This window comes from Somniosus microcephalus, chromosome 24 (assembly GCF_052327205.1).
Source record: "Somniosus microcephalus isolate GS21.2 chromosome 24, FLI_Smic_1.0, whole genome shotgun sequence".
NCBI classification, from domain to species: Eukaryota; Metazoa; Chordata; class Chondrichthyes; order Squaliformes; family Somniosidae; genus Somniosus; species Somniosus microcephalus.
This window is the reverse complement of record NC_141010.1, coordinates 50,647,240-50,661,629: the sequence shown is the minus strand read 5'-3', so window position 1 is coordinate 50,661,629 and position 14,390 is coordinate 50,647,240. Positions and strand designations below refer to the sequence as shown.

The 14,390-nt window shown below is 45.5% G+C and overlaps 1 protein-coding gene across 7 annotated transcripts in view; it reads right to left on the bottom strand.

Moving 5' to 3' along the window:
* tanc2a (tetratricopeptide repeat, ankyrin repeat and coiled-coil containing 2a) overlaps window positions 1-14,390 on the bottom strand; it is a 1,096,529-nt gene that overhangs the window by 65,111 nt on the left and 1,017,028 nt on the right. For all 7 annotated transcript variants that reach the window (XM_085966617.1, XM_085966618.1, XM_085966619.1 and 4 more), the window contains one exon: window positions 1,095-1,188. In XM_085966617.1, the coding sequence (XP_085822743.1) occupies window positions 1,095-1,188 (94 nt within the window). The remainder of the gene's footprint in view (window positions 1-1,094; window positions 1,189-14,390) is intronic.

Here is a 14,390-nt window from a genome sequence, read left to right as displayed (position 1 = left end):
GGAAATAGGCTGTCTTGGTGATGAAGCAGATATGTGGTCGGAAGCTTATCTCGGGGTCAAGCACAACACCAAGGTTGCGATTGGTCTGGCTCAGCTTCAGACAGTTGCCAGGGATGGAAGCTGTGGCCAGGGAACAGAGTTTGTGGCGGGGACCAAAGACAATGGCTTCAGTCTTTCCAATATTTTGTTGGAGGGAAATTTCTGCTCATCCAATATTGGATGTCGGACAAGCAGTGTGACAAATCAGACACAGTGGAGGGATACAGAGAGGGGGTGGTGAGATAGAGTTGGGTGCGGATTATGCTGCCGAGAGACAGCAAGTAGATGAGAAATTGAAGGGGCTAAGGATAGCTCCTTGGGGGCTCCAGTGGTAACAGTGCAGGAGTGGGAATTCCAAACAAGACTCTGAGCTACAGGCATGCTTTGAATGCTGACCGTGTCAAGTGCTTATTTAATTTAATATTGCTGCTGAGTATTGAGTTCGGGTTCAGCATCGCTGGCTGCTCTCCGGTAAAGTAAATCTTGCACCAATTGATCATTTTTTTTTAACTAACGCAATTTGATTTTCCCTCAGCACTTCAGGTACTGTAATCTTAGGGAGTCTAGCAGTAAACTGACAAGATAAAAATATAATTTACTCAATTTGATCAGTTGCATCTAGTTAGCCAGTAATAAAAAAAGGCAGGCATCATTGGACACAATGGAGCAAACTGCAGGCAGTGTGATTTGATGACTGCGTATATGTGAACTATTGATATTGGAGCTAATCACATCTAATAGCAGTGTTGAATTTTTTGATTTTTTTTTTGTCTTATAATACTCCTGTGCAGCGCCTTGGGACGTTTTACTACATTAAAGGTGCTATATAAATACACGTTGTTGTTGTTGTTGTTGGCACAGGCTTTGTCTCTGGCATTTAGTAACTATATCAGGCAGCTATAAATTCACCACCAGCATTCATACATCTGTAGATACAGTTTCAACATTGCTATAGGTTTAGTACATGAAGCACCATCACCAATGGAGTTCTATTACCAGCATTTAAACACCTATACACAGCTGTGATTTACTCAATTATTTGGGCCTGTAAATACCTGTTTCTCCCCAAAGAGTATCAAAACTGTTAATCTGAGCTCGTTCCACTTCTTCCTCATCCTTTTCTGGTAGATCCAGTAAATATGAAACAATCTGAAATAAAGTGCATAAGAATATTACAAGCACGAGATCAGTAAATGAAAGGTAATCTGTTGCTGATTTTTGTGGGGTCATATCCTGCATTGTCTGATTCCAGGCTATGCAGACAAGTCGACATTCTATACTAAAGCAAAATACTGCAGATGGTGTAAATCTGAAATAAAAACAGAAAATGCTGGAAATACTCAGCGGGTCAGACAGCATCTATGGAGAGAGAAACAAAGTTAACATTTCGATGACCTTTCGTCAGAACTGGAACAAGTTAGACGTGTAACAGGTTTTAAGCAAGTACAGAGGCGGGGAAAGGAAAGAACAAAAGGGAAGGTCAGTGATAGGGTGGAAGGCAGGAGAGGTTAAATTACAAAAGGAATGATGGTGCGAGGCAAAAGGAGATGGTAATCGGAAAAGTAAAGAAGCAGAAGGTGGGTCTAGAGGTGTAAATGGCAATAGCGGAATCATTACCAACAGCTGCTGTCTAAAAAAAAATGGGGGCAGTGGATAGGATCTGAAATTGTTGAACTCAATGTTGAGTCCAGAAGGCTGTAAAGTACCTAAATCAAAAGATGAGGTGGTGTTCCTCAAGCTTGTGTTGAGCTTCATTGGAACAATGTAGGAGGGGAGGACATAGAGATCAGAGTGGGAGCGGGGTGGAAATTAAAATGACAGGCAAAGACATTCTATACGACTCTACATCAAGACTTTTGGTACACCAATGAGTTATGCCACCAGGTCGCCTACAAGAACCAATCCGTGTCAGCAATGCACCCAATATCTTAGTTTTAAACAAGTTCAGAAGGTTGTGGCGCCAAGTATGAGGATTGTCTGCAGCATACATGAATTCACCTGTTCAGGTTTAGTGAGTTTCAAGAGCTCTGAATCAGGCTTTCGGCTAAAGTAAATCAGGGTACGACATTTCAAACGTGCTGTGACTATGGAACACCACTGCCCTCCCTGCTGAAGGCGGTGGTTGCACAGAAGCAAGATGCCTTTGCGAAGAACAAATGAGACCAAAGTTTCAAATAGTCAACTTCTCCATAGAATCAGAGAAGGAGGCCAATTGGCCCATCGGCCTGTGCCAGCTCTTTGGTAGAGCTATCCAATTAGTCCCACTCCCCAGCTCTTTCCCCAATCGCCTTGTAATTTCTTCCCCTTCAAGTATTTATCTAATTCACCTTTGAAAGTTATTATTGAATCTGCTTCCGCCACCATTTCAAGCAGTGTATTCCAGCTCACAACAACTCACTGCGTAAAAAAAAGTTTCCTCACGTTGCCTCTGGTTCTTTTGCCAATCATCTTAAATCTGCATTCACTGGCTATCGACCTTACTGCCTCTGGAAACAGTTTCTCCTTATCTACTCATTCAAAACTGTTCAGGATTTTGAATACCACTATCAAATCTCCTCTTAACCTTCTCTGCTCTAAGGAGAACAACCCCAGTAGGGATTGTGGATGCATTGGTAATAATTTTCCAAAACTCCCTGGACTCAGCAAAGGTCCCGGCAGATTGGAAAACTGCTAATGTAACACCCTTATTTAAAAAGGGTAGTAGGCAGAAGGCTGGAAACTATAGACCTGTTAGCCTAACATCTGTGGTTGGTAAAATGTTAGAGTCCATTATTAAGGAGACAGTAACGGGACATTTGGATAAACATAATTTAATAGGACAAACTCAGCATGGTTTCATGAAGGGGAAGTCATGTTTGACAAATTTGCTTGAGTTCTTTGAGGAAGTAACATACAGGGTGGATAAAGGGGAACCAGTGGACGTAGTGTATTTAGACTTCCATAAGGCATTTGACAAGGTGCCACACAAAAGATTATTGCTCAAGATAAAAAATCACGGGATTGGGGGTAATATTCTGGCGTGGGTGGAGGATTGGCTCTCTAACAGAAAGCAGAGAGTTGGGATAAATGGTTCATTCGCAGACTGGCAATTAGTAACTAGTGGTGTTCCGCAGGGGTCAGTGCTGGGTCCCCAACTCTTTACAATCTATATTAACGATTTGGAGGAGGGGACCGAGTGTAACATATCAAAGTTTGCAGATGATACAAAGATGGGAGGGAAAGTAGTGCGTGAGGAGGACATAAAAAACCTGCAAAGGGACATAGACAGGCTAAGTAAGTGGGCAGAGATTTGGCAGATGGAATACAATACTGGAAAGTGTGAGGTTATGCACTTTGGCAAGAAAAATCATAGAGCAAGTTATTATCTTAATGGCAAGAAACTGGAAAGTACTGTAGTACAAAGGGATCTGGGGGTCCTGGTGCACGAAACTCAAAAAGTTAGTATGCAGGTGCAGCAAGTGATTAAGAAGGCCAATGGAATGTTGTCTTTCATTGCTAGGGGGATAGAATATAGAAACAGGGAGGTATTGCTGCAGTTGTACAAGGTATTGGTGAGACCGCACCTGGAATACTGCATACAGTTTTGGTGTCCATACTTAAGAAAAGACATACTTGCTCTCGAGTCAGTACAAAGAAGGTTCACTCGGTTAATCCCGGGGGTGGTCATATGAGGAGAGATTGAGTAGATTGGGACTCTACTCATTGGAGTTCAGAAGAATGAGAGGCGATCTTATTGAAACATATAAGATTGTGAAGGGGCTTGATCGGGTGGATGCGGTGAGGATGTTCCCAATGATGGGTGAAACTAGAACTAGGGGGCATAATCTTAGAATAAGGGGCTGCTCCTTCAAAACTGAGATGAGGAGAAACTTCTTCACTCAGAGGGTGGTTGGTTTGTGGAATTTGCTGCCCCAGAAAGCTGTGGAAGCTACATCATTAAATAAATTTAAAACAGAAATAGATAGTTTCCTAGAAGTAAAGGGAATTAAGGGTTACGGGGAGCGGGCAGGAAATTGGACATGAGTTTAGGTTCGGAATGGTCATGGCCCTGTGGGTAGTGGAGCGGGCCCAGGGGTCGTGTAGCCTGGTTCTGCTCCTACTTCTTGTGTTCTAATTCTGTGTTAGATTTCAGGAGATGGTTTTATTCCTGTTCCTGGTTGGGGTGGAGATCGCCTTCACAGAAGGTAAGTACTGTAGAAAATATAGGGACAGAGTGATCTCCTGGACGAGTTTCGATCGCCTAGATGGGTCGGAGAGGAATTTCCCAGATTTTTTCTCCCAAATTGGCCATTGGGTTTTTTATCTGGTTTTTCGCCTCTCCCGGGAGATCACATGGGTTCGGGTGGGATGGAGAGTGATAGAAGATTTGAGGTTAGGATCAGATCAGCCATAATCTTATTGAATGGTGGAGCAGGCTCGAGGGCCGATTGGCCTACTCCTACTCCTATTTCTTATGTTCTTATGTTCTCCAGTCTCTCCATATAACTGAAGTCTCTCATCCTTGGTACCATTCCAGTAAATCTCTTCTGCACCCTCTCTAAGGCATTGACAATTCCTAAAGTGTGGTGCCCAGAATTGGACACTATACTCCAGATGATGCCTAACCAGTGTTTTATAGAGGTATAGCATACCTTCCTTGATTTTGTACTCTATGCCTCTCTTAATAAAGCCAAGGATCCCAAATGCTTTATTAACAGCCATCTCAATTTGCCCTGCCACTTTTAAAGATTTGTGTATACACCCCCAGGTCTCTCTGGAGTAGGAGTAGGCCATTCGGCCCCTCGAGCCTGCTCCACCATTCAATAAGATCACGGCTGATCTTCTACCCCATCTCCACTTTCCTGCACGATCCCCATATCCCTGGATTTCCTTAATATTCAAAAATCTATCGATCTCTGTCTTGAATATAGTCAACGACTGAGCCTCCACAGCCATCCAGGGTAGAAAATTCTAAAGATTCACCACCCTCTGAGTGAAGAAATTTCTCTTCATCTATTCAAAAAAGGTGGTAGAGAGAAAACGTGGAATTACAGACTGGTAAGCCTGACATCGGTAGTGGGGAAAATGCTAAAGTCCATTATAAAAGATGTAATAGTAGAGCACTTGGAAAACAGTAACAGGATCGGACAAAGTCAACATGGGTTTACAAAAGGTAAATTGTGCTTGACTAATCTACTGGAAATTTTTTGAGGATGTAACTGGTAAAATAGATAAGGGAGAACCAGTGGATGTGGTGTATTTGGACTTTCAGAAGGCTTTCGATAAGGTCCCGCATAAGAGATTAGCGTGTAAAGTTAAGGCACATGGGATTGGGGGCAAGGTACTAACTTGGATAGAGAACTGGTTGGCAGACAGAAAGCAAAGAGTTGGAATAAACTGGTCTTTCTCTGAGTGGCAGGCAGTGACTAGTGGGGTACCTCAGGAATCAGTGCTAGGACCCCAGCTATTCACAATATATATTCATGATCTAGATGAGGGAACTAGATGTAATATTTCCAAGTTTGCAGACGACACAAAGCTGGGTGGGCGTGTGTGCTGTGAGGAGGATGCCGATAAACCCCAGTATGATTTGGACAGGTTGGGTGATTGGGCAGATGCATGGCAGATGCAGTATAATGTGGATAAATGTGAGGTTATCCACTTTGGTGGCAAAAACAGGAAGGCAGATTATTATCTGAACGGCAATAGATTAAGAGAAGGGGAAGTGCAACGAGACCTGGGTGTCCTTGTGCACCAGTCGCTGAAGGTAAGCATGCAGGGGCAGCAGGCGGTTAAAAAGGCAAATGGTATGTTGGCCTTCGTAGCGAGAGGGTTCGAGTACAGAAACAAGGATGTCTTGCTGCAGTTGTACAGGGCCTTGGGGAGACCACATCTCGAGTATTGTGTGCAGTTTTAGTCGCCTTATCTGAGGAAGGATGTTCTTGCCATGGAGGGAGTGCAGCGAAGATTCACCAGACTGATACCTGGGATGACAGGAATGACGTATAAGGAGAGACTGGGTCGATTGGGCTTTTACTCGCTGGAGTTTAGAAGAATGAGAGGGGATCGCATTGAAACTTATAAAATTCTAACAGGACTAGACAGACTAAATGCAGGAAGGATGTTCCCGATGGCCGGGGAGTCCAGAACCAGGGGTCACAGTCTAAAGGATAAGGGGTAAGCCATTTAGGACAGAGATGAGGAGGAATTACTTCACCCAGAGAGTGGTGAACCTATGGAATTCTCTACCACAGAAGGCAGTTGAGGCCAATTCATTAAATATATTCAGGAAGGAGTTAGATATATTTCTTAAGGCTAAAGGGATCAAGGGATATGGGGAGAAGGCAGGGACAGGGTACTGAATTTGGATGATCAGCCATGATCTCATTGAATGGCGGAGCAGGCTCGAGGGGCCGAATGGACTACTCCTGCTCCTATCTTCTATGTTTCTATCTCAGTCCTAAATGGCCGACCCCTTATTCTGAGACTGTGACCCTTGGTTCTAGACTCCCCAGCCAGGGGAAACATCCTCCCTGCATCTACTCTATCAAGCCCAGTAAGAATTTTGTATGTTTCAATGAGATCACCTCTCATTCTTCTAAACTCCAGAGAATATAGGCCGAGTCTACTCAATCTCTCCTCATCGGATAATCCCCCATCCCAGGAATCAGTCTGGTGAACCTTCGTTGCACTCCCTCTATGGCAAGTATATCCTTCCTTAGGTAAGGAGACCAAAACTGTACACAATACTCCAGGTGTGGTCTCACCAGGGCCCTATATAATTGCAGTAAGATGTCTTTACTCTTACACTCAAATCCTCTTGTAATAAAGGCCAACGTACCAGTTGCTTTCCGAATTGCTTGCTGTACCTGCATGTTAACTTTCAGTGATTCATGCACAAGGACACCCAGGTCCCTCTGAACACCAACATTTCCCAATCTCTCACCATTTAAAAAATACTCTGCTTTTCTATTTTTCCTACCAAAGTGGATAACTTCACATTTCTCCACATTATATTCCATTTGCGATGTTCTTGCCCACTCACTTAGCCTGTCTATATCCCGTTGAAGCAAACTTGGATATACAGGTACACTATCCCTTATCCGAAAGCCTTGGGACCTGCTGAGTTTCGGTTTTTGGAATTTTTCGGATTTCAGAAGGTATTATTATAAGACTGGGAAATTTGTATTTAATATAAATTTTAAAAGTTCAGGCTACCTCTTGCGACTGTTCCGTGTCTCATTCCCCTTCCTGCTTCTCTGGAAAGCCGGATATCGGCTGACTCCTACTAAGCTGGCCCGCAAATCAGGTCGGGGGTCGGGTGGGGGGGGGGGGGAGAAAAGAATATCGGACGGGCCGCGGTTCAGGTCGGGGGGGTTGGTGGGGGGGGGGGGGTCGGGGGGAGAAAAGAATATCGGATGGGCCGCGGTTCAGGTCGGGGGGGTCGGGGGTCGGAAAAGAATATCGGACGGGCCACGGTTCAGGTCGGGGGTTGGGTCGGGTCGGGTGGTGGGGGGGGTGGTGTTGTGTCCGTGTTAATAGAGACACTGAAGGCAGGAGTTGGTTTCACAGGTGTTTACTGAACAGAGTCTGGAGGTGAACTAACTGATACAACACAATATACAGGCTTATATAGCCCGAGTGGCCATTACCGGCATTACAGTACACAGGGGGCTCTTAAAGGCACATACACTACAATTCCTCCCCTTTTAGCCAACCAGTACATAATATTTTAAGTAATCATTAATTACATGTTACAAGAACAATAATCTACACATTGCTGCAGTTAATCAATTATAAGTCAGTCTCTCTGGAGGCTTCCTGACTCGGTCCAGATAACGCCTCGGTGGTGTAGTGGTTTCTGGTGGTGTAGTTGGTTCTTTTGGCAAGGCTGATTTGGCTTGAATGCCAGTGTCGGGTTCATCTGGTTCCAGTATCACCGGATCGGAGGTAGATACTATGGGTATCTCTACTTCATCATTAGGCGTATAGAGTTGTGGTGTAGGTTGTCCCTTTTCGGATGACTCTATGATTTGGTCAGCATGGCGCCTCATTATGCTTTCTCCAATGTCCACGGTATACATCAGCGGTCCTAGTCGTGTGCAGATAGTTCCAGGCTGCCATTTCTCGGTACGGTAGTCCTGGGCCAAAACTTGTTGACCTATCTGGAAGGTTCTAGTTGGCCTTTCATTCATGCCTTGAAATTGCCGGTCCTCCATGTCCCTTCTGATGTTTGGCTTGATCAAATCCAGCCGGCATCTTAGGCTTCTATTGAAGAACATCATGGCGGGAGTTTGGTTTGTAACCATATGTGTTGCATTCCTGTATGCAAACAAGAAGTTATCCACCTTATGCTGAAGTTTTATGTCTTCATTACCCATGGCCTTTATGGCCTTCTTGAAGGTCTGGACAAACCTTTCAGCCAATCCATTGGTGGCGGGATGGTATGGGGCGGACGTGCAGTGCTTTACCCCATTGTTTTTTTAAGAACTTCCTGAATTCTTCGGACACAAATTGCAGTCCATTATCAGAACAGATCTGTTCAGGCAGCCCATTCCTGGCAATATGGTCCTTAATACTGTGATGGTTTTTTCCGTGGTGGTGGAGGACATCTTTATTACCTCCGGCCACTTGGAGTGTGCATCAACCGCGATTAAGAACATTGAGTCCATAAATGGACCAGCAAAGTCGATGTGTACCCTTTGCCATGGAGATGAGGGCCACTCCAATGGATGTAGAGGGGCTTGTGGTGGAGCGTTTTGGACCTTCTGGCATCCTAGGCAGCTCTTGGTCATTTCTTCGATGTCTCCATCGATACCTGGCCACCACACAAACGCCCTGGCTAGGTTCTTCATTTTCACTCCACCCAGATGCCCCTCGTGAAGCTCCTTTAGAACTTTATCCTGGAGTTTGGGTGGAATCACCACTCTGGATCCACACATCAAGGTTCCTCGGCACACTGACAGCTGTTCTCTTCTTTGCGAGAATGCTGGCAACAGTGGTTCGCCATGTGCTGGCCATCCCTTCAATTTTAAATCGTAGACTCGTGAGAGAGTCGGGTCATTTCTCGTTTCCCTTTCAATGGCAGAATTTGTTACTGGTAGACATTCGACTATGGTAGAGTGGAACATCTCCACTGGGTCTACGGTAGGTGCCTCTTCTACCGTTGGCAACGGTAGGCGCGATAAACCGTCAGCATTCCCATGCTGTTTTGATCCTTTGTATTCTATGTTATATTGGTGTGCCCCTAGAAAAAGGGACCACCTCTGTAACCTTTGCGCTGTCATAATGGGAACACCCTTTTTAGGGTTGAATATGGAGATGAGGGGTTGATGGTCAGTCAACAAGGTAAATTTTTGTCCATGTAGGTAATGGTTGAATTTCTTCACTCCCCATACCAGGCTGAGTGCTTCCCTGTCAATTTGGGCATAGTTACGCTCAGCTGAGTTCAATGAGCGTGACGCAAAAGCTATCGGCCGTTCCGAGCCATCAGGGAATCTATGCGATAATACCGCTCCTACGCCGTAAGGGGATGCATCGCACGCCAGTCTGATTGGCAGTGATGGGTTGTAATGAGCCAAAGCTTCCTTGGACGTGATTAGGTCTTTGCATTTATGGAAGGCACGTTTACAGTCTTCGCTCCATTTCCAAATTACTCCTGTTTGTAGCAGTTCATTAAGAGGGTGCAGAAGAGTTGATAAGTTCAGTAAAAATTTATGATAGTAATTTATTAATCCCAGGAACGACCTTAATTGTGAAAGATTTTCAGGTGCTGGGGCTTTTATGACTGCTTCAATTTTTTCAGGTGACTTATGCAACCCTTCCTTATTAATTATGTGGCCACAATATGATATTTGATTCTGGAAAAATTCGCACTTGGGGCGATTTGCTCGTAGGCCCCGTTCTCTCAGCCTAGTGAGCACCTGCTCCAAATTAGCAAGGTGCTCGTTGTCGTTTTCTCCTGTTACAAGGATGTCGTCTAGGTAACACTGAGTCCCCGGAATCCCTTGGAGGACTTGCTCCATAGCTCTTTGCCAAATAGCTGGAGCTGATGCTACTCCAAAAACCAGTCGATTGTACTGGTACAGGCCTTTGTGTGTATTTATCGTGAGATACTTTTTAGAGGCCTCTTCAACCTCCATCTGTAGATATGCCTGAGCCAAGTCAATTTTGGTGAAACGTTTCCCTCCGGATAGTGAGGCGAAAATATCTTCTATCCTCGGAAGAGGATACTGTACCATGTGAAGGACTGGGTTTACAGTCACCTTGAAGTCTCCACAGATGCGAATTTTTCTCTGTTCTTCAGATTTATCATTATTCAACGTTTTCTTCATGACCGGGACGATGGGTGTTGCCCACTCTATCTTGGATAATACGCCTGCCTTTTCCAAATTCTCCAGCTCTGCCTCGACTGCTGGACGAATTGCGTTTGGCACCGGCCTTGCCTTAAAAAACTTGGGAATTGCCGCATCTTCCACTTTTATTGAGGCGGTGATGCCTTTCAAGGTTCCTAGTTTCTGTTGAAACACTTCCTTGGCGTTGGCCAAGATGTCTTTTAATCGTTCAGGTATGACGTCATCATCATTTTTTTCCTTACTGGTCACCATCAGTGCCTGAATGGAGTGCCAGTCTAAACGTATCTTCCTGATCCATTCACGTCCCAACAGCGGTGGACCACCATCTTGTAGAACGTATAAATACAACTTCTGTATTTCCTTGCCGTTGTATACAACAGGCACCCTTATTTTTCCTTTGGGGTATACTTTCTGCCCCGTATATGTTTTCAAGATAATGGATGTGTCTTTTAAAGGTATATGCGGAAATAGCCGCTCGTAATCCCGTCGATTTATGACGGTCAGAGCTGATCCTGTATCTAGCTCCATTTTAATTGGGGACCCTGCTATCGTGAGGGTAACCCAAATGGTCTGGCAATCTTCTTTGGCAATTACATTATGTAATTTGAGACAGCTTAGTCTCTTGTTTCCGGAGTCGCTATCGCTCTTCTGGCCTTCGGAGCTACTGTCCGTCATCATTTGTACCTTTCTGTACTTTTCTTTATTGATTTTTTTTTTTCCTGTCCGTGGATTTTTTGTCCAGATTGGCATACCCGTGCAATGTGTCCAATATTTCCGCATTGCCTGCATGCTTTGTCCTTGAACCAGCAGTTCCTCTGGTCATGGGTGGATCTGCCACAGCGATAACATCTCTCGAAACCCTGTGTCATTTCATGGGTGCCGAAGTCCTGTGTCTTTTGCTGTATCTCTGCAGCTCCTCTTGCGGCTGCTTCGTATGATACAGCCATACTGAAAGCCTTGTCCAGTGTCAAATCTTTCTCAGAAAGCAGCCTTTTCTGTGTTCCTTCACTTAGGAGACCGCAGACGAATTTGTCTCGAAGATAATCTGCCAGTCCTGCCCCGAATTGGCAGTGCTTTGATAGCTTTCTTAATTCAGTGAGGTAATCAGCGTTACTTTCATTCTTGTGTTGATTCCTCTTGAAGAATTTGAATTGTTCCGCTATCAGCAGCGGTGTTGGGTTTAAGTGCTCCTGTAGGGTATCAACAATTTCCTTAAAAGTCTTGTCCTTTGGTTTGGCTGGAGTGATTAAGTTTCGTAACAGCCCGTATGTCTTTGCGCCCATTAGATTTAGAAGTACTGACGCCTTTTTATCATTTTCTATTCCATTTGCGGTGCAATATACCTCCACTCTTTCCACATATGTGGTCCAATCCTCTATATCGTTATCAAAAGCATCAATATTGCCAGCCTTAGGCATCCTGGAAAAAAAATGGCGCTTCCCGCGCTTTTCTTTCTATCCTGCAGAAAAGATATGGCGCTTCCCCGCCGCTGCTGCCGATGACAACGTTGTTTTCCGCGTTTTAAATTTTTTTTTTTTTTTATTGACAGGTGGAGACTCGTTCCCGCCGGACTCTCTCTGCTAGGTCCGAACACCGACCTGCTTGCAGCGCCGGTCGTCTCCCGAGTGCTCCCCCCCCCCCCCCCGTCTGTTACTGCTTGCCTCCGCCTTCGCTGCTTGGCCTCGCTGCAGAGCCAGCCGATGGAGCCCCAGCCCGCCGCCCAGGAAGGATTACTGCAGTACCTGCCACCAGCTCGGCTAGCTGGTGAAACCACAGCTTTTTTTTTTCCTTGCTTTTCTTCGACTTTGGACGTCTGAGGAATCGATGTCCTTGAGGTGCTGCCGAATTGCAGGTAAGTCCGTTTCCAATTCGTCGCCACTGTTGTGTCCGTGTGTTACTAGAGACACTGAAGGCAGGAGTTGGTTTCACAGGTGTTTACTGAACCAAGTCTGGAGGTGAACTAACTGATACAACACAATATACAGGCTTATATAGCCCGAGTGGCCATTACAGTACACAGGGGGCTCTTAAAGGCACATACACTACGGGGGGGGGGGGGGGGTGGGGAAGAGAAAAGAATATCGGACGGGCCGCGGTTCGGGTCGGGTGCGGGGGGGAGAAAAGAATATCGGACGGGCCGCGGTTCGGTTCGGGTCGGAGAAAAGAATATTGGACGGGCCGCTGCAGCTATCGGACGGGCCGCTGTATTGTTGGGTTCACTCTCCCGGTACCTCCTTCACACTGCCCGGCTTGCAATCTCCTACCCAGGAGGGAACTCTGTGACCCTCTGCCCTGCTCAGCGTAAGTCGTGCGCCACTCTGGTCATGTCGTGCGCACGACTTACGCTGAACGAAAAAACTTTCGGTTTTTAGAGGTTTTCGGAAGTTCGGATAAAGGATAGTCTACCTGTATTACATTTGGTCCCCTCATCCAAATCATTGATGTAGATTGTGAATAGCTGAGGCCCAAGCACTGATCCTTGCGGTACCCCACTAGTTACAGCCTGCCAACCCGAAAATGATCCGTTTCTCTGTTTTCTGTCCATTAACTAATCCTCAAGCCATGCGAGTATATTACCCCCAATCCCATGAGCCCTAATTTTGTTTAATAACCTCTTGTGTGGCACCTTATCGAATGCCTTCTGAAAATCCAAATACATCACATCCACTGGTTCCCCCTTATCTATTCTGCTAGTTACAACCTCAAAAAGCTCTTAACAGATTCGTCAAACACGGTTTCCCTTTGATAAATCCGTGTTGACTCTGCCCAATCCAATATTATTATTTTCTAAGTGCCCTGTTACCACATCCTTAATAATAGATTCTAGCATTTTCCCTACTACTGATGTCAGGCTAACTGGTCTGTAATTCCCCGTTTTCTCTCCCCCTCCTTTCTTTAATAGTGGGGTTACATTTGCTACCTTCCAATCTGCAGGAACCGTTCCAGAATCAATGGAATTTTGGAAAATGACAACCAATGCATCCACTATCACTATAGCCACCTCTTTCAAAACCCTAGGATGTAGGCCATCAGGTCCAGGGGATTTATTGACTTTCAGTCCCATTCATTTCTCCAGTAATATTTTTTTACTAATACTAATTTCTTTCTGTTCCTCATTCTCACTAGAGCCTTGGTTCTCCACTATTTCTGGGAAGCTTTTAGCGTCTTCTTCCGTGAAGGCAAACACAAAGGCTTAGATTTTCAGTGTGCCGTGAGGCGGGCTTTTGGGCGTGCGGGGGGCTAAAATCCTGAATTCGGGGGTCCCAACATCATCCCGCCTCCACGTAAGTTTCAAAGGAGGCGGGTACCCGCCGACCCGAGGCGGGAAGGGATTAGTGCCAATTAACTGCCTGTTAACATTTTTTAGCCTAATCCCTATTTTGAGGGGTGTCGTGTGGGATTCCCGACGGCTCCAAACCATGCCAGGTTAGAGCAGGCGGGCCATCAGGTTGAAGGACTTGGAGGGGTCGCGATGTCGGTGTTCAGGTGAGTGATGGGTGCATGAGTGCAAAGGTAAGTGTGTTTGGTGTGTCTAACGTGTGTAAAGAAGTTTAAATTACCTGTACTTATCTTAACAGCCTTTCTTCCTCTAGGTGTCGGGAGTTCATCACTCAGCCGGCACTGAAAGCAGAATGGCCGCGATCTGTCAAAAGTGACAGCTTTCAGTGCCAGTTAGATTTCTAACTAAGTCTGCGTGGAAGGACTCAGGCTAGAAGTCAGACTGTCAGTGTTTGACAGCTTCAAATAGCTGTGAAACACTGATATTTCATCTGTCAGCACGTCTTGACAGATGAAATTTCAGTCTGTGACGTCACCTGTTGCCGGGTGGCCCTTAATTGGCCTGCTGAGCCCACTGGACGGGCTCAACAAGGTCAATCAAGGGAAAATCGCGTGGATTGGCCGGACGTCGATGGAGGCGGGACTAAAACCCGAAAGTTGTAGTCCCGCCTCCTTCCCGACTGCTGAATGAAAATCCAGCCCAAAGTATTTGTTTAATTTCTCTGCCATTTCCTTATT